General features: G+C 40.3%; 1 protein-coding gene across 25 annotated transcripts in view; it reads left to right on the top strand.

The window, feature by feature from the left end:
* LOC148846019 (5'-3' exonuclease family protein) overlaps nucleotides 1-20,091 on the top strand; it is a 109,831-nt gene that overhangs the window by 613 nt on the left and 89,127 nt on the right. For 2 of the 25 annotated variants that reach the window (XM_088954666.1, XM_088954657.1), the window contains exons 1-6: nucleotides 613-803; nucleotides 1,534-1,698; nucleotides 2,614-2,816; nucleotides 3,652-3,880; nucleotides 12,669-12,748; nucleotides 19,471-19,509. In XM_088954666.1, coding sequence (XP_088810792.1) covers nucleotides 2,652-2,816; nucleotides 3,652-3,880; nucleotides 12,669-12,748; nucleotides 19,471-19,509 — 513 coding nt within the window. In that variant the 5' untranslated portion in view covers nucleotides 613-803; nucleotides 1,534-1,698; nucleotides 2,614-2,651. Of the gene's footprint in view, nucleotides 1-612; nucleotides 804-913; nucleotides 1,388-1,533; nucleotides 1,699-2,584; nucleotides 2,817-3,651; nucleotides 3,881-12,668; nucleotides 12,749-19,470; nucleotides 19,510-20,091 lie in introns of those variants that run through there. The other 23 variants (XM_088954667.1, XM_088954654.1, XR_016102181.1 and 20 more) reach the window with 16 other exon arrangements.

Genomic DNA, 20,091 nt, shown 5'->3' with positions numbered 1-20,091 from the left:
AAGAGATACAGGGCCAGTTCGGAAATGTCTCTACCATTAACGTGTACAACCCTGATGGATTTGAATTAATATGACTGCGTTGCAATCATAATGGATATATCCATAACCTGCAAATATCATTAAAAGAATCATGAAGACAGAAGGCATCACTCTTGGATTTTAAACTCTAATAGATATCTAAATCTGATGGACATCTCCATCCCCTGTTTAGGCACCCTTGTAAGGGTTAATATTTTCCTTGGAAGGCATCAGATAAGAAAACCGCTGTGAAGAAAAGTTGCCAAAAACATGAGCTTCAAAACGGAAAGATGATAACACTTGTCGGTCAAGAATAACTTCCGGTGTGAAGAACAGTTGCTAGAAAAAATGGATGGAATATTCCGATAATGGAATATAATGAGCAATAGTGCCGCTGCAATAGATAGGGTTTAATGATTCTTTAGGGGTAATTTCGTAAATATAAACGTTTTCCGTTTGAATCGTTGATGAAAGGAAGGTTTTTGTCAAGTTATTTAAAAATTCAGGAGAGATTTTTATGATTGTCATAACCTTCAGAGAAGATTTTTGTATTTTATCTTTATTTAAATGATGGATAAGAGGATTATGTTGCAGGTGATTTAACCCCTTTTATTTGGTCATCTCAAATACCACCCATTGGGAAGCAAATTTCTTTTTGCTTCATTGAACACCAGAGGAATGATCTATCTAGGTCCCAAGGTCTGAAGTTACCATTCTTCTTCAGTGATGGCAAGCTCCGTTTGTCTTCTCCATCGACGGTGGCGGCATTGAACTAGTTTCTTACGGTAAGTTTTCATAAATAACCAAAAAGAAAATCGTAGACTACGGGTTCCAGTAACCCTTTATCGTCAGCGACAACTGAACACACTATTTCTCTCCAACAACGCTTTCCAAGAAACACTCGTCGGCGGCGACCACAACTTCGAACAGGAGCTCTGTGTTTGTTGTGAACAATGGTTGTCCGTCTCAACCAAAAAGGGTTTAAAGAGGGGTACTTTTGACATTTAAGAAAAGGATTTTCTCTCTTCTGCAGACCGCTACGGGTACTTGTGTCATTCCACTTGCTTGTTAATGCCGGTTAGTGGTTTTTGAAAGTTAGAATACTACAGTTGCTACAGTGACACGTTTGGAAGTTCGATACTAACTTAACATTACCCTCAAAATTCAGGGTACAAAAGTGAAAATTTCTCAAAATCTTTCTACATTAAAAATGTTTCCCTTAACAATATTTTTGAGTAAGGGTCCCGAACTCAGCCCCATTCGTTCCTCTCAACGAGAATTCTTCTCCACCGAGGAACCCCACCCCCATTCTCCAGTCTAACGACTACTGCAGTGTCGAGTGTCGACTTAACATTACACCCTCTCAACTGTGAGTTTCATCTAACTGAAAGCTAACACCGGTTTCCTTCCCTTATTTTCTATTTGATCATCTCAAAGCATCTGGTTTTAATCATCCTTTTAATCGGGGTTTATTGATTCATCCATTTTTTTTACCATTTCTATATGGGTTTTTAGGGCTGGGATTGAGGCATACCATTTCTATATCGATTCATCTGGTTTTAATCACGTATCGGTTAAGTACCCATACACCTCCGCCACTACACAGAGGTTTATCGATACTTTGAACATTGGTTACAAGGATCTACCAGCTGTACCAGGATTACTTTCTCCATCAACAAGGTGAGAAGAGTGTTCTAGTGATCTAATGTACATCATCATCATCATCATCATCTAAGCATCATCCCAACTATATGGGGTTGGCTACATGAATCCTGTTTCATCATTCCATTCTGTTTTGTGCCATATCCATTGTTAACTTATGAGTGCTTTAAGTCATTTCTTTGGCGATCTAATGTTTCAATGTACCTTTTATCAATTACTGACAAAGAAAGAAAAATGTAAAATGTACCTTGTATCAGTTTCAGTACTAATATTTTTCTTTGTTTCCTTGTTTCATAATTCCTTATTAAAACGCATCTTAATGTATTACTAGTGGTTTTCTCATGAAGAGTGCAGTGATGTTTTAACTTATGATTGCCTTAATGTTCTCTTGAGTTCCACCTGTGAATACAAATTAGGTTCTTATCATTGTAGGTAGTTTACATAAAAATTCAAACTTGGTTGTGACTAAGCTTTAAATTTGATCTTTTCTTGTCAAGGTTTCAAATTTTGTTGAAACTCTGGAAAAAAATGTTAACCTTTACTTCTGGTTTGGGTGCTAATTAGAATGAAATATGGTTTGAATTTAATATATTTAGAGATCTTAACAACGATCTAGATATGGTGATGAAAAGATATAGCAAGTGGTTAGATAAAAGAGAAGGCCAAGAAAATAAAGAGAGAAAATTAAGGCACCTTCTTCTTCTTCTTCTTTTTGTTTTTTTTAATCGGAATTCTCGAAATTCTGGCAAAGTGTTCCAATAATGTTTTGGTTTCCATGCATTTCAAACATATAATGGAACCGATATTTAATTCCTTGGTGTTTATGTTCTTAGACATGCATACAGGCATCTAATTCAGTCTATATTATTGGTATTTTTTTCTAATGTTGCCTTGAAAATTTCAGGGAAATGCTTTTCTTCTTGTTTTATTCAGATTGTTCCTGAGGTATTAAAAACTCAACGTGGGATGATATGACTATGGCATGCTCTTGGTCTTCACATCATCATCTTCACTTCATATGGCGGAATCTTTATTGCTTTAGATGGAACTTGTTGGCTTCTCAGAGGGTTGGATGCATGTACAATTACCAGCCACAAAGTTGGTTTCATCCATATTCATCTATTGTGCACAGAAAGGTACAACTTAAATATTGACATCTATCTAAAAAGTAGTGAAAGAAAAATAAATCCTTACCCTGAATCTCTTCCCTTGGTTAAATTATAGGCACACTTGTATATTTATTTATATTTAGAAACATACAGGTCTTCATTTGCTTCCAATTGTTTTGAATGATTTCCTTATGTCACAAACATTAGGGGTAGGGATGACAATAGGTTGGGTTTGATATTGAACCTGATCCTATTCTAATCCAGTTTTGCTTGGGAATAGGGCAGGGTGGAGGCATGGCTGGACAAGAACATGTTAAAGAGATCTAAAGTTCAATGATCTGGAGTGCATTAGCAATTAGTGTAGGTATGCAATTACAATATTAAGACAAGGGAAGAAAAGTGGAAATTGTCTTTTTGAACCTTGGAGTCCTGGACATATTGTTCAACAAAATAGGTTCATACCCAGTTACAGGATGCATTTTACCATAATAATTGGTATTGCCACTAAGTTAGCGTGGTTTTAGCAAGATCAGTAACTGAAAGGTGCAAATGGGGCTTGGGTCCAAGGCAATCACCCAGCGATGGTAATCTGCAGTAGTTGATATAAGTATTACATATGATCTAGCAGTTTGCTCCTGCTATCTCCTCATGGTTTTTATCTTGCTTTTGTCATGTGCATGAGCTGCACTACAATGGATGTCCACTATAATGTTGAAATTTTAGTTCCAATGGTTTCAACATTTAATAGTTCTTTATGTTTATTTTTTGGAAGAAGTGTCTATATTCTCTGTTTTGTGGAAGATCTGCTAGGATATGCTGAATAGAGTATTTATAAATGTTTAACCTGGTGGTCTTTTATCAGGTTTACTCTAAATTTTCAAATGGTTTGGAGTCAGACTTATCTGGAACAGTTCGTTCAACTTCTCATACCATAGGGATGTCATCCAATGTCAGACCAACACATGTAGATGTAGTTGATGATTCAGCCAAGTGTAACGAAAGTGAAGATGTCAGTTTTAATTCTTTGAATGGGCGGGTGATGCTCATTGATGGCACATCAATCATGTATAGAGCTTACTACAAGCTTCTAGGTATGTTTTTCTTTTTTTTGATAAATCTTCTAGGTATGTTCTATCTTATTTATGTGTTAATATATGTATATATATATGTATGTGTGTGTGTATATATATATATGTATGTATATAAGAGCAAGTACAATAAGATGTGAATTAGCGTAAGCATAGTCCCTAGACTCCCTGCTGTTTCATCCCTTCCCCCAAAATGCCAGCCAAACTATTTGCCTACCTTTGTACCCATTGAGTTTCAACCAGCAAGTTTCTTGAATACCATTTAAATTTTCTGACTTCATTTCTAAAGCTCCACGCTGCACTCTCATTCTTTGATAGCCAACCGATCACCATTTTGGAGTCACCTTCAATAACCAGCCTTTCCACTCCCACTTTTTTAGCCTTCTGCACCCCACAAACTGCTGCCATTACTTCTGCCCTAACTGAACCTTCTCAGCAATTGGAGCTGAATACAATGCCCTTATGGTTCCATTTTCATACTTTATTACATCTCCAATTCCAAAAGGCCTAGGATTACCCAAGCTACTACCATCAATGTTCAATTTCATCCACCCTCCTCCTGGTGGTGATCACTCCTTTCTAGTCTTTTGTTTCTTAGATGATGAATCACAATTTACCCTCCAGTTTGTAACAAGATCATGCACTGTAGTATTTGCATAAAAGATCTAATGTCTTCATCCAATGTGCCATCCTCAATGTTATAGTCTCAATTATTGCCCCCTATTTCTTTCTTTCTCCTCGAAAAATTCTTGCATTCCTTTCCTCCCACAGTGTCCAAAGCATTGTCGCTCTTGTGCATTTCCACAAGATTCTGCCTCTTCTTTTTGTGCATCTAATCATTGTTGCTTCAGACAATTTGTCCAATCTAACAAGGGGATTCCACGTAGATCCAAAAAGAGCAAGAAACCATTTCCAAATGCACTAGAAAAAAGGGTAGGGGATTAGTAAGTGATAAGCAGTGCCTCCATTCAGTCTGCACATGAGACACTACTTAGGAGATAAAGCCCAGTTTCGTTTCTTTCTTTGCAATAAATTGCAAGTATTAATACTACCATGGAGCACTTCCTAGAAAAAAGCACCAACTTTAAGGGGGATAGGAGTAGACCATACTTCCTTCACTGAGAAAGCCTCAAAGGATGGATTGACTAACAAGGGCTTAAGAAAGGACCTACGGAACCACAAGGGAAGTTATCGTCTGAGTTAGGAATCAACAACTGATGATTTTCCCAGTAGTATTAAGAACCGCTCCATCTAATAAATTCAGAAAGGTCCAAAATAGAATAAATTCCAGACTCCCAAAGATTTCTTTGGAAACCCAAGTTCCAATAAAAACCAAAGACCAAAGGAGAGGGTTTAATGTAGGAGCTGAAGAATCAAATCTGGAATTTTCTGGAAATTTATGTATTTCTCTATTTTTGGGCAGTAGGGATATTTTTGCCATTTTGATCAGTTCCATGTGGGCTTGGGCCATAGCATCTTCTTCCTCTAGTTTAGTAATGCTTCTCTTAAATTTTCAGTTTATTTGTATTAGTAGGTAAAAAGTTATTGTGTTTCTTTATGAACGAGGAATGACATTTTTGTAATTATGATGAACAGTATGCTGAGCCACATAAACCACTGAAGTTATTGTCTGAGTTAGGAATCTACAACTGACGATTTTCCTCAGTAGTATCAAGAACTGCTCCATCTAATAAATTCAGAAAGGTCCAAAATAGAATAAATTCCAGACTCCCAAAGATTTCTTTGGAAACCCAAGTTCCAATAAAAACCAAAGGCCAAAGGAGAGGGTTTAATGTAGGAGCTGAAGAATCAAATCTGGAATTTTCTGGAAATTTATGTATTTCTCTATTTTTGGGCAGTAGGGATATTTTTACCATTTTGATCAATTCCATGTGGGCTTGGGCCATAGCATCTTCTTCCTCTAGTTTAGTAATGCTTCTCTTAAATTTTCAGTTTATTTGTATTAGTAGGTAAAAAGTTATTGTGTTTCTTTATGAACAAGGAATGACATTTTTGTAATTATGATGAACAGTATGCTGAGCCACATAAACCACTGTATGAATAAATGTATTCTCTTCCTTTTGAAGCTAATGAAGATTTCTTTGGAGTTCTCTTGCAAGTTTGCTGTATGGAGTGATTCCTACAAACCTAGAGTGGTTCTAGGACCCATTTCAGTGATTCTTTGGGATTTGTTAATCTTTTCTCTTTCTCTACCCTTTCTCCTCTCTTTCCCTCTCTCTATACTTCTCTCCTTCCAACTTGTGTCAGTTTATTGCAACCCTACTGCATCAGGGTTGAACAAAATCAGCAATAGGTTTGAATTTAAGGTTGGACAATGAGTAGGGAGAAGGAAACACATCTTTTTAAGGAGACTCCCCAACCCATAGGTCTTCCCAAAATATAATCTTGTTGCTAGAGGAAAGATCATACCTAACATGAGTGTGAAACAAAGGAAGGGTACTATCGATTGCTTTCCAAGGAGAAGCAATAGTAGCTCTATTCAATAAAACTGCATTGCTTATGCTAGCCATAGCCTTATGCCTTAATTTTTCATTCTCCACTGCATAGTAGTTTTCAAGGCACCAAGGTGAGGCTAGGTGACAGGGTGTGACGGTTCAACACAGGCTTAACCTTGCCTACGCTTGGCTTACGTTAGGGACATCACTATCATTTTCGCCTGTAAGATTTTTGGGAGAACTGATGTCATCTTCAGGCAGATCACCAAAAGCTTAACGTACTCTTTGAGGAGGGGTGGTCGACCTCCTTGGGTGTCTAACCTTGGCACTCCTAGACCTTGATCCCCTTGCGGGGCAGCCCTGGTTAACGGCTAGCATGGCTACCAGGGTCCCTCATGGGCACACACTTGCTCATGGGGACAGTGTTGGACCGGCACTGCGCTACCGATACTCAAGGGAGGCTTGGCATGCGGGCCTGGCTCAAGCATGGCCCTTCACCACACCAGCCCCTTGCCCAAGCTGAGTGAGCTACCCGTTGCCTCTAGCGCACGGGTGTGTTCCGGCCCAAGCGGTTGCCTATCATCATGGCACACAGGTGCCTGTCATCATCGGCATACAGCAGACCCATCACATCGGTGCCAAGTCACCTCATCGGCGCATGGTCGCCTTGCATTATGGTTGTCCCCCTTTAGTACGTAAGCGGCGCCTCCCATGGATCAGTCTGAGCCAAGAGAGTGCCCCGACCATTGGACTTGAGGTCATGATCCAATGCTACTGACTTTGGTGGAGCCTTCCCATCAGGCAACTTCTATCCTCTAAGCGCAGAAGGGCTTGTCCTGGCCTACCTTGGCCTGGACGCCGCACGGGTTTCTTTCGCTATAGAACTACCCCCGTGACAGTTGGTATCAGAGCAAGTTGGCCAATTGCAGCCGCAGTTGGTTTTCAGCAGATTAGCCTAGAGCCAGTTGAAGCGGTCATTTCGACAAGCAACATTTTGTGGGGTGCGGTCCCTAGGCACTTCCACCCAGGATCGAGCAGAATTCAGATCAGGCCTGGTAAGAGGCCATTCATTGTTCGTGCCCCCATTCCAATGACACTAAAACAGCTTCCCTTGCGGGGGCAGACGCATTGGTTGTTGTCTTCATGCGGGGGCAGACGCGTGAGCCTTGATAGGAATGTGGGTACACCGTCCGAGCAGATTGTTTATCAAGCCTAGCAAGAGGCCATTCAATGTTCGTGTTCCCATTCCAATGACCCTAAAACAGCTTCCCTTGCGGGTGCAGACGCATTGGTTGTTGTCCTCATGTGGGGGCAGACGCGCGGGCCTTGTTAGGAATGTGGTTGCGCTAGCCGTTGGAGCATGGCGGCCCTACACCGGCAAAGTATCAGGTGGACATGCTTAGTTTTCAGGTTGATCACTTGCAGCAGCAGAAGCTTATCACTAGGTGAGTGCATGTTCGGCAACTCATGGGTAAAAGTTGCCACACTCGCGTTTGAAGCGGTTAGGTCTCCTTGAGGCAGCAGCAGTGGGGCCCCCTCAGAGTGAAGATGTAGCCCGAGTCGGCGAGGTGAAGTGTAGTTTCGAGGGCCTAGAGAGCATAAGCCATGGCTAGGTTTGAGTAACCTGATTCGGCGAGGTGAAGTTTGTAGGCCAGCATGGTGAAAGGGTACCCAGGTCATCGTCAACATGAGGAGTAGACCTATCAGTGTGTTCGGTAGCATCACTGAAAAGCTACCAAGAAGACGGTTGAGCCTTGAGGTAAGATGATACATGGGGCGGACCTCCGCGAAGCACCACACATATTTCTTCGAGGGCCCTTCTTTCACAGTTCAACGGCATAGCCATTGCGTGGTTTGAGTAACCTCAACAGTGGGGGTGAAGTCCAGGCAGGCCGGCATGGTGAAGTGGTTCCGTCCCCATAAATGGACACCAACATAGGCAAGACCCGGGTTGGCCAGGCGAGCCCTGGAACTGGCAGAAGAGTGGATGGTGCGGGACTCAAATGCCCATTCACGGAAGGAGTCATTGTCGAGGACGACAATGAATTGAGTGGGGGAGCCTGTGACAGTTCAACACAGGCTTAGCCTTGCTTACGCTTGGCAGGCTTACGTTAGGGACATCATTGTCATTTTCGCCTGTAAGATTTTTGGGAGAACTGATGTCATCTTCAGACAGACCACCAAAAGCTTAACGTACTCTTTGAGGAGGGGTGGTCGACCTCCTTGGGCGTCTAACCTTGGCACTCCTAGACCTTCATCCCCTTGCAAGGTGGCCCTGGTTAACGGCTAGCATGGTTACCAGGGTTCCTCATGGGCGCACAATTGCTCATGGGGACAGTGTTGGACCGGCACTGCGCTATCGGTACTCAAGGGAGGCTTGGCATGCGGGCCTGGCTCAAGCATGACCCTTCACCTCATCGGCGCATGGTCGCCTTGCATTATGGTTGTCCCCCTTTAGTACGTAAGCGGCGCCTCCCATGGATCGGTCTGAGCCAGGAGAGTGCCCCGACCATTGGACTTGAGGTCATGATCCAGTGCTACTGACTTTGGTGGAGCCTTCCCATCGGGCAACTCCTAGCCTCTAAGCGCAGAAAGGCTTGTCCTGACCTACCTTGGCCTGGACGCCGCACGGGTTTCTTCCACTGTAGAACTACCCCCATGACAAGGGGGCGCTTGGTCGCCTAGTTCCTCTTAGGCGATGGATTTTTCTAAGTAAAAAACATATATCCTAGGGTAGTTCCTTAAATTCCATAACCATATTTATCCATAATTTTCATAAGAAAAGTATAACTTCATGTAAAGTATAGAAGATCAACATATTCATGAGAAGAAAAAGAAAATTCAGAAAAAAAGTATAGGAGCTGAATCCCTATTTTTGTTTTAGGAAAAGAAGAAAAGAAAAGATGAAAGAAGAAGAAGATGAAGATGTGGAAGAAGAAACTGTGTTGATTAGACAAAATTTTAAGTTCTTCCTTACTTATTGGTTCGGGTTTTGAAGTCTTTGAGGGTTCAATACAGCAGTTAGCAACGTTTGTGTTGATTAAACCATAACAAATAAGAAAATAATAAAAAGAAATTAGTATATAAACACAAAATGAGTATTTTAGTTTAACAATGTTTATTTTATAATTATAATCTAACAAACTTAAGAATATAAAAGTATTTTATAACACAACATACACAACTGCTTGGCGATTAGGCGATGTGAGCCTCTAAGGGTGCCTTGTCGCCTAGGTGGTCTGCCTAAGCATCTCCTTGACAACTATGCTCCACTGGAAACCTCCACGACTATTTCCCAAGAAGGGCCGAGTTCTTCTTGCTTATGTTTACCATCCCCAATTGTCCCTCCTCTTTCCTTTGACTCATTATTTCCCATCTTACTAGGTGGTCCTTCTTACCCTTCCTTGGTTCTAAACGGAAATGCCTCTTCAATTTCTCAACTCTTCTAACAACTTTTTGTGACATCTTGAACATTGACAATAATACACTAGGATGCTAGGTAGGGTTGATTTAATTAGGTTAATCCTACCTCCAAGGGAGATATAGTTTCTCTTCCACACTACCAGTCTCTTCTTCACCTACTCCATTACAAGGCTCCAAAAGCTATTGGTTCTAGGTTGGCACCTAAGGGGAGTCCTAGATGGTTCATTGGCCACCCACACTGAGCATACCCCAAGGTTATTGCCATCGACTCTTGACTCTTCCTCCCCTACATTTACCCCTGCTACCAAGCTCTTGCTCTAGTTAACCTTTGGGTTTGACATCCTCTCATACAATCTCATGATTACAAATTTTCAACCCATTTTTTTGATGGGAAATGATCACTTTCATTAAAAATAATGGATAAAGATTACAACTGTCACCATCCAAGGGCCGGATGGAGAACCCTTTAACAAAAATACTTTCACAAACAAGCCCGAAACAACTCCTGCCTATTGATTCCTTGCTTAGCTAAATCATCAGCCATACCATTTGCTGGTCTTCTTGCCCAATTAAACCTCACCTCAATCTCCCTTGCTAAGCTTGAGATTTCTCTTAGCTGTTGTCTGAATTGCCAGGTGCCCTAGCTTCTAGTTTGCAACCAGTTTGGAGTCTACCTCCACTTCTAACTGTTGCATTCCCCATTGCTTTGCTAATTTGAGACCTTGGAGTAAAGCAAAAACTTCTGCCCTTAAGGAGTCTCCCACTTCTTACTTCTAGTAACCACCTCCCATCCAACTCTATGATCCCTTTTTTCTTCCCCTAGTTCCCACAAAAAATCTCTCATCAACTTTTCCAATCTTCTACTTGCTCTTGGGATTCTAAAGACAAATAAAAAATACACAGGAAAGTTGGTCAAGGTAGACTTAATCAATGTGATCCTACCACCCAAAGATAAGTAATTTTTCTTCCATAAAGTTAGCTTCTTAATGAATCTGTCCACCACTGGATTCCAAAAACTGTTATTTCTTGGATTATCCCCTGAAGGTAGTCCCAAGTAACTCAGAGGGCAGTCAGAAATCACACATTCCAAAATTTTCACCCAAACAACATGGTCCATCTTAGAATGCTCTAATATCTATGCATTCTTCCCACATTATGGTCCTCTCCACATGGCACAAGGAGATTGGAAGCCGACAGGGAGAAGGGAGAGAGCAAAGAGATGTTGGGAATTAAAAAATCAAGACTGAATTGTATTGATGACATTGGGAATAAGGAGATTGGAAAAGGAAAAGGAGACGAACAGGTGTGTCGAGAGAAAGAAAAGCCATCACATCTGGCTGGGTCGGTTTTCATTGTATCTACACATGACCAACTTGGGGAGCACGTGGACATAACTGAGGAAGAATTCCTTGGCCAGAAATGTTTAAATACTAAGCAGGATTTTAATAGAGGGCCCAGGAGTTTTAAATCCTTTAGAAATGAGTTGAGAGCTGGGCCCAGTTTTGAAGGTGGGTCAGTCCAAGAGGCTTATGAGGTTGCACAGTTAGAAAAACATAAAACTCTTGAGCCAAGAAAAGAAATGTTGGGAGAAACTAGGAGCCCTGTAGATAGATCAGGGGTCCCAGAGGTTGAAGAGGATTCAACAGAGAAGGTGGTCACAGAAGAAGGCACTTGCGATGCTAAAGGTTTCGTTTGAAGAACGACAAATTTCTTCCCCAAAAAGAAGGTTCCAATGACAACTCAGGAGGAGGACAGTGTTAGTGAACATCACCGACGGTGAGGGAGAAGAGTTGGAAAGGATAGAAGGAGATGATTGGGGAGAAAAAATGGCGGGAGCAGAAGAGGAGAGCAATAGAAGGATGAATGAGGTTGTACCAAGAAGGGTCGAAAACAGAGCTGAAGAAGAAAGGAATTGCAGTCAAGAGGACGAAGTGACTGGGGGGACAGGGGCTAAGGAAATGGGAGATGCAGAAGAATCAGTGGGGAGGGGAGAAGGAGATTAAGCTATCATAGATTCTGTGTGATGCAGGAGTCAAGTGGTCATATGTATAATTTTATTTATTTTTGTTATTCTGGACAATGGGGGTAGTGGTCTTTTTCCCAAATTCTCAATGGGATCTGGCCTGCTAATTCGTCTTGTCTGGTCATAGTCTTGTTTTTGGAATCATTGCTTAAGTAGATTAGCAGTTATTTTTTCTTTGAATAGAAGTTTACTAGTAGAATCATAATTTTGAGTTTTCTTTGTTTAGGAGTAGTTTGACTGACCCTAGAGAGTTTATACATGTGTGTGTTGTTGCAAAAACATGGCTAGTTGGAGTTAAAGTTTTTCTTATTTTGCAATCTCAAGATTCTTACAAACCCTAAAGTGGTTTTGGACCTTTTGGTTAGAGGGTAAATAACCAAATTCCAGTGGACTTAAATGAAAGTTGGTTTACTGTTAAGTCTTGGTCAATTTTTGGAATCCAAATTCTATTTTTTGTTTCAGTTTCAGAAGGGTCCTGAATAAAACATAAATCAGTACTGCTTTTGTCCTAACTATCTGCCATTAATTGTCAGAATGTCTACTTAGATTAAATTAGGGTCAGAAATGGGTGACCTTTTCAAAGCTGTAATCACCATCTACATGATAATTTATTAAGAGGCATAATTGTTATTCATCAAGAAAAAAACATCTCAATGTATCAAGGAAAACATTCTTTTTTTTTTTTAATTTCTTTCGTCTTATGCTAATTTTCTCTTGCTTATAATGATATCTAAACTGTTGTTTCTTTATTTTTTTTGTTGTTCTTTGCTTTAACTCTTGAAGTTGTGCTTATTGTGTCAATGTCCCTTTCTGTCCTCTGTTATTTCCACTGATGCTTTTCTGTTCCTTATTTCTGGACAATGTTTTTTTCCTCTGTGATTGAGAAAAGCAAAATTGCATCATGGTCATCTATCAGATGCTGATGGTAATGGAGATTGGGTCTTAACCATTTTCACAGCTTTGTCTCTTGTAAGTTATGTCTTTTCTTTCTTAATTTTTGATGAAGCAATGTCTTTATATGTGTTATACAAATCTGTGCAAAGTTCATCAAAATGTTCTTACAACAAGTTAGATTGGACCAAGAATATATATTTCTTAGCAAATATTACACCAAGAATATTTTTGTGGAACTCAATGCTTCTTTCACTTGGATCAGAAGGACTGCAAATGGAATAGCCGACTCCTTAGCCAAGCAGGGGGTCTATAGGCAGCTGTTGTTTTGGACACTATTGTAATTTTTGTGGATTTGTTGATAACTTGGTTGTATTGTAATTCGGTACTTGTTTTCTCACTCATTAATAAAATTGATCTTTCTTTGCTGATAAAAAAAATACACCAAGAATATAGCATAATAAAATCTGACCAAAATGTGTGGATTAAAATTCTTCCTTCCTTCTCCTATTATCATAGAGTTCTACCACACATATCCTTAATGAATAATACAGTTAAATTTGGTGTTTTGAGAGCTGGACTGTACCCGTAATAGGGGGTGATTGATTATGCAAGGGAGCAAGTAGTTGGATTAATCTTCAAAGAAGGCTTGGGGTTGATCACCCGTAATAGGGAGTAGTTGACCTCCAGCTGTGTTTCATTGGTTGAAATATCTAAATAATATCAACGAGTCTTATTTTCCTATGGAAAAACATGAATGAATGCTTCTTTGTCTGTAGTCATTGTACAATTCTATCCTGATCTCTCTTATCTTTTTTTGTCTTCATGTGTGGATTCTAAAATGGAACATTGTCCCCTTTTCCTGCCCTAAGATACACCTTTGTACTATTTTATGATACTTTAAAAGTATTTTGTAATACACTAATGGCATCATGACATGCCATGGATTTGACCTTCAAATTGAGCCACTGGACCCTTGTTGAAACTGAAGAGAGGAGAGGAGAGTTGAGTGTTCTGCAATGAGGATTCTGGGAAGAGGATTTCAAACACTTCTTATCTCAGCCCTTAAGCTGAGATAAGAAGTGTTTTATTATGCTCATTGAGTGTTCTGCAATGAGCATTCCCAAGGCAACACTGTTTTATTAGATATATTTGAGTAATTACAAGGAGGCCCTTAGTTGGGCAAGAATTTACAAAGAACTTAAAAAAAAACTTAATATTGACAGGATGGGCCCAAAATAACAAGAAGAATAAACAACCTATGGGCCATTCGGCCCATCTTCTCTACACTCCCCCTCAAACTGAGCATAGATGCCAATCATGCCAAGCTTGCTGGTATCATGCTGAAGTTTTGCCTTGGGAATGCCTTTGGTAAGAAAATCTGCCAACTGTCCTTCAGATGTGATGAAAGGAAGACACACTTCACCCGAAGAGACCCTTTCCCTAATGAAGTGTCGATCAACTTCAATATGCTTGGTTCTATCATGTTGCACTTGGTTGTGATCAATGTTGATGGCAGCCTGATTATCACAGTACAACATCATTGGCTTGTCATATTCAACTCCAAGTTCTTCCATCAAAGATTTTAGCCATAATAATTTAGAAACCCCATGTTCCATGGCCCTGTATTCTACTTCAGCAGAAGACTGAGCAACTACCGATTGTTTCTTGCTTCTCCAAGAAACAACATTACCAGCTACCAAGCTGCAATACCCAGAGGTAGATCTTCTGTCATCAATGTTCCCGGCCCAGTCAACATCGGTGTAAGCTTCAAGTTTCATATGACCATGCTTGGCAAACAGAATACCCTTTTCTGGGGAGCCCTTTAAATAACATAGGATTCTCTCTGCGGCTGCCAAATGAGTGTCTCGAGGAGCATGCATGAATTGGCTAATGCAACTGACTGCATATGCAATATCTGGCCGAGTCATGCATAGGTACAAAAGTTTCCCAAGAAGTCTTTGAAAGATTCCTTTGTCTTCTAACAATGTCCCTTATGAGGCAGAGAGTTTATGACTCATATCAATAGGAGTAGCAACTGGTCTAGCACCCATCTTTCTAGTTTTAGAGAGCAAGTCAAGAATATACTTCCTTTGGGAGATAAGAATCCCATCCTTGGATCGAGCCACTTCTATGCCAAGAAAGCATCTCAATTCCCCCAAATCTTTAATCTCAAACTCTGTATGGAGAAAAGATTTTAGATCATGAATTCCTGAGGCATCATTACCCGTCACTACAATATCATCTACATACACAATGAGGTATACTGCTAGAGGTCCACTCCTCTTCACAAAAAGAGTATGATCAGACTGTGTCTGCACATAACCAAAGTTAACAAGTGCTGTTCTAAATCTCTCAAACCATGCTCTAGGGGACTGTTTTAGTCCATAAAGAGATTTCTTCAGCCTGCATACCTTCCCTTTCATATCAGTTCCATACATCCTTGGAGGAAGAGACATGTAAACCTCTTCATGTAATTCACCATTCAGAAATGCATTCTTCACATCCAATTGACAAAGGGGCCAGTCAAAGTGAGCAACTAAAGATAGAAGAACCCTCACAGATGTCATATTGACAACAGGTGCAAAAGTCTCTAAATAATCAATCCCATATGTCTGTGTATAGCTTTTTGCAACCAGCCTGGCCTTGTACCTTTCAATAGTGCCATCAACTCTGTATTTGATAGTAAAGACCCACTTGCAACCAACAGAATCCTTCCCTTCAGGCAAATCCACCACTTCCCATGTGTCATTCTTGTGTAGGGCATCTATTTCAGATTTCATAGCATCCCTTCATTCTGGAATCTTAAGAGCTTCTGACATAGACCTGGGAATAGGATGAGAAGCAACAAAAGAGAGATAGGCAAAATATGAAGGTGAAAGCAAACTGTAAGAAAGGTGCTTGGAAATGCAGTGTGCAGTGCACTTCCGTTTTCCTTTTCTAACAGCAATGGGAATATCAATGTCAGGGAAGGATGAATCCAAAGGTGCTGAACTAGTACCTGTTGTCTCTTCTGTGACTGGAAGTGTAGGAGGCTCATGTGTTGTAGGAGAAACAACCTGCATATTTTTGGATCTTTGCCTTTGATACACCTTGGGATTGAGGATAAGACGAGGAGGTAGGGTATCGGGACAAGGAGAATGGAACGACTGATCCACCCTTGATTCATTTGAGGGAGAGGCAGACACATCAAGGGACTCAACAGGGACAGGAAGAAGAAGAGCAAACACCTGTGTCAAATCCTCCCCCTGTGGACAATGTCCTTCTAGAGAGGAACCATAAAAAGGGGAAAACTCATCAAAGGTGACATCCATTGAGACATACCGATTGCCAGACTTTGGATCAAAACAACAATAACCCTTCTGTTTGGGGGAATAACCAAGGAAGATACACTTTTGGGCTTTGGGTTCAAACTTATGCCTTTGGACACTTGGAACATGTACATAACAGGTGCAGTCAAAGACACGAATAGGAATAGGAAAAAGGTCTTTGTCCGGATGAAGAAGAGTGAAGGGAGACTTAAACCCCAAAACCCTGTATGGCATGCAGTTTATAAGATAGGTAGTAGTAAGTACAACATCACCCCAAAACTTGGTAGGAACATGTGAGGCAAATAAGATACTTCTTGCAACCTCAACAATATGCCTGTTTTTCCTCTCAGCAATCCCATTCTGTTCTGGGGTCCTAGCACATGAGCTTTGATGAATAACCCCCATGTCAGAAAGATAGCAAGATATGTTTTTCTCAAGGTATTCTTTTGCATTGTCCGATCTGAAGATTTTAATCCTGGTATCAAATTGGGTTAGAGCAAATTCATGGAATTGTTTTACAAGTCTTGGAACTTCATCACGGGATTTCATTAGGAATATCCAAGTGAATCGTGAAAAGTCATCAGCAAACAGGATAAAATATTTGTAGCCACCCATGGAGGGTAAGTGGTAAGGCCCCCACACATCAGAATGCACAATATTAAAAGGAACATAAGATCTTTTATTTCTCAAAGGATACTTGTTTCTACAATGCTTTGACAATTCACAAGACACTCCTGAAAAACACAGTAAGAAGGAAAAAATGTTACACAACAGTTTAGTGACTTGGTTAAACTGCTCACAGACAACAAATTTGTATTTAGTTTAGGTACATGAAGGGCAGAAGGTAGGTACAAGGAATCCGTAGCCTTGATGGTTCCCTTACCAGAGATAGGGGCAAGTGAACTATCAGCTAAAGTGATTTTATCACGTCCAGGAAGTAAGTCTTATGTAACAAACAAGGTAGACAGATTGGTCATATGGTCAAAAGCACCTGAGTCAATAATCCAAGGGATCTAGAGATTACCTGAAGAGGTAGCATGATTAGCAGAAGCCCTTATACCTGAATGAGCGAATGCTGAAGTAGTAGAATTTTCTGAAGGGTCGGAAGCAGAGGTCACATCACTCAGCTGACTGATCATCTTCCCAAACTTTTCATATTTTGCTCTCATGGCTGCCAACTATGCAGAAGTAGACATCTCTTCACTATCTGGCCCGATAGCTACATTTGCACTTCCTGATCTTTTACTATCATATTTTTTCTAAAACCGAATGTGAGCAAGGTTAGGATGTAACTTCCAGCACTTGTCTTTGGTGTGCTTCGGCTTCTTGCAGTACTCACATACAACTTCTTTCTTTCCTGTGCCACTAGAAGTTCCAACATTCCCTTTAGGTTTAATCCCCATATTGGCAAAGTGATCATTAATATCAGCCCCTTGAACCTGGACAACCCTTCTGCTCTCTTCACTACTCACCAATGCATAAACTTGTGACAAAGAGACACACTCCTTGGAAAGAATATTCTGTTTTGTGATATCATATTCTGGGTTTAGTCCAGTTAAGAAATCAAAAACCATGTTCCTTTCAACCATTTTTCTATAGGTCTCTGCATCATTAGTGGTGTCCCAAGTTACAGCTTCTATTAGGTCAATCTCTTGCCATAGGGATTTCAGGGTTGAGAAATATACAACAAGAGGTTTATCTCCTTGCCTTAAATTCTTTACATCACTTCTCAATTTATATGCCCGGGTCACATTGAGTTTTTGGGAATAGGTTTCTGCAACACTATCCCAAATTTTTTTTGCTGAATTCATCTGTAGGTAGTGTTGACTGATTTGTGGCTGCATTGAGTTCACAAGCCACCCAATGACAGTGTAATTTTCTTGCATCCACTTCTCGTAGGATGGATCATCTTCTGGGGGAGCCTTCTTACTCTTGGAAATGAACCCCAACTTTCCTCTACTACATACATGAATCTTTACTGATTGTGACCATGCCAGATAATTAGTTCCATTTAGTTTAACTGTGGTCACAGTCAATAAGGAATCACTTGGAGTCCCCTGACCCAGTCCATATTCAGCACCACTTTTGTTTTCAAACTCTGAGGAGTTCATCATGTAAACACTCCAAATATGATTTCAGATGATTTCTACAAGTATACTGAATAAGGACAAGCAATAACTGTGTTCAGCCGACCACAAGGAGGCAACACATTGAGTTTAGCCGACCACAAGAAAACAATACACTGAGTTCAGGCTTCAAGAAGTAATCAGAAACTCCTAGGCACTGTGCACTCAGCCGAAGTACCTTTTCAAGGTTGTACACTCAGCCAAGAAGAGTAATTACCAATCGGTATTGCTGAATAGGCCTTTTCACAAACACAGTGTGGGCAATAGAGACAACCCCACTGTCAAGGAAGAGAAAAGACCCAAAAAACAGTTCGTACAGCCCCCTAAAACAGTCGAAAAAGAGTAACAATACACAACCTTGTTACAAGGATGTTTCGGTAGGTTTTAACAGTCCAAGAAGAAGAGAAAAACAGCCCAGAAATTTATGGGTTAAACCAGATTTAATGCGGTTGAAGGTAGTACAGAATAGCTAGGATTTTCGGACACTTCAACAGTCTAAACATAGTCGAAGGTAATACAAAACAGAACCAGAAAACTGAGCACAACTTACAGTTCGAGCTTCAACAGTCCAAACACAGTCGAGCTTCAAAATAGAACCAGAAAACTGAGCACAACTTACTGTTCGAGCTTCAACAGTCCAAACACAGTCGAGCTTCAAAAAACAGAACCGAGCTGTTCCCCTTCCCTTTTTTTTTCTTCTTCTCTGATTCTTCCTGGTCACCGAACCCCTTCTCCAAGAGATTCTAGTCTTGGGCTCGTTCAATGACCTCCAAGAATCAGGCAATACGTGACTAAGTCTCCGGCCCTAGGATGTTCAAGTTCAGATACGCTCTGATACCATGTTGAAACTGAAGAGAGGAGAGGAGAGTTGAGTTTCTGCAATGAGGGTTCTGAGAAGAGGATTTCGAACACTTCCTATCTCAGCCCTCTAACACTGTTTTATTAGATATATTTGAGTAATTACAAGGAGGCCCTTAGTTGGGCAAGAATTTACAAAGAACTTAAAAAAAACTTAATATTGACAGGATGGGCCCAAAATAACAAGAAGAATAAACAACCTATGGGCCATTCGGCCCATCTTCTCTACAACCCTTTAACTGAGAGCTGCCATCTCTGGAAATTTGTTTATGTAGATGAACACAGTAGTCAGTTGGTTCTACATTTGATCATCTGCAATTGATTGGTCATTGGTTATTGACCAACTGGACTTCTGCATGGTTTGTTCTTTTCTTTTCACTAAAATATGCTAGATTAAGAAAATAAATGAGTCTCTTTTTTCCTTCCGCAGAACCATTTTTGGTCCTTTCTATTTTTGTTTTTATGCTGTTTAGCTTTAAGGCTGATTAAGATCCATTGCTTACAGATTATTGATGTTTTGCAATTTATCCCTTCGCATGTTGCGGTATGCTTTCTTTTTCTTTATCCATTATCTTATTTCTTGTTAATCTCTTGTTTGTTTGATTTTCCAGTTCATAGTTTACATTGTCTTGCATTTTGGGCATTATTATTCTATTACTGGTATTTGTCTTCTTTTTCCCCTTCATGCATGCAGATAATCTAAGATAGTTGTTAATTGTTAATTTATTGTCTATTTTAAGTTAAACCTAAGGGTGGATTTGACCCTTCTTGTGGCTATCATAAATGATTAGGCTGGTGATAAAATTTATAAATGTATTTCTTTGTTCTTTTTCCCCTTTGATCAACAAATCAACAATTGAAATCGTTATTAGTATGAGGTTGAAGTGGATTCATAGGTGTTTATTGGCTGGATGAGAGGCCCAATTGAAGGATTTTGATTGCTGCGTCCCCAGATTTGGTTGACTTTTTTTGGGTAGAAAAGACGATTCATTAACAGAAAACAAAAACAACCCAGAGGGAGTACACCCAGCAAACAAAAGCAGAAAACAGAAAAGAAAGCAGACAACAGACGACTACAGACCACTACAAAGCAGCATGGAGAAAAATCCTGCTAGATGCACTCTGG

This window comes from Nelumbo lutea, chromosome 7 (genome assembly GCF_056320005.1).
Source record: "Nelumbo lutea isolate HS-2025 chromosome 7, American lotus-T2T, whole genome shotgun sequence".
NCBI lineage: Eukaryota > Viridiplantae > Streptophyta > Magnoliopsida > Proteales > Nelumbonaceae > Nelumbo > Nelumbo lutea.
Note: the sequence above shows the minus strand (reverse complement) of the source record. Positions and strands in the feature narration are given on the sequence as shown.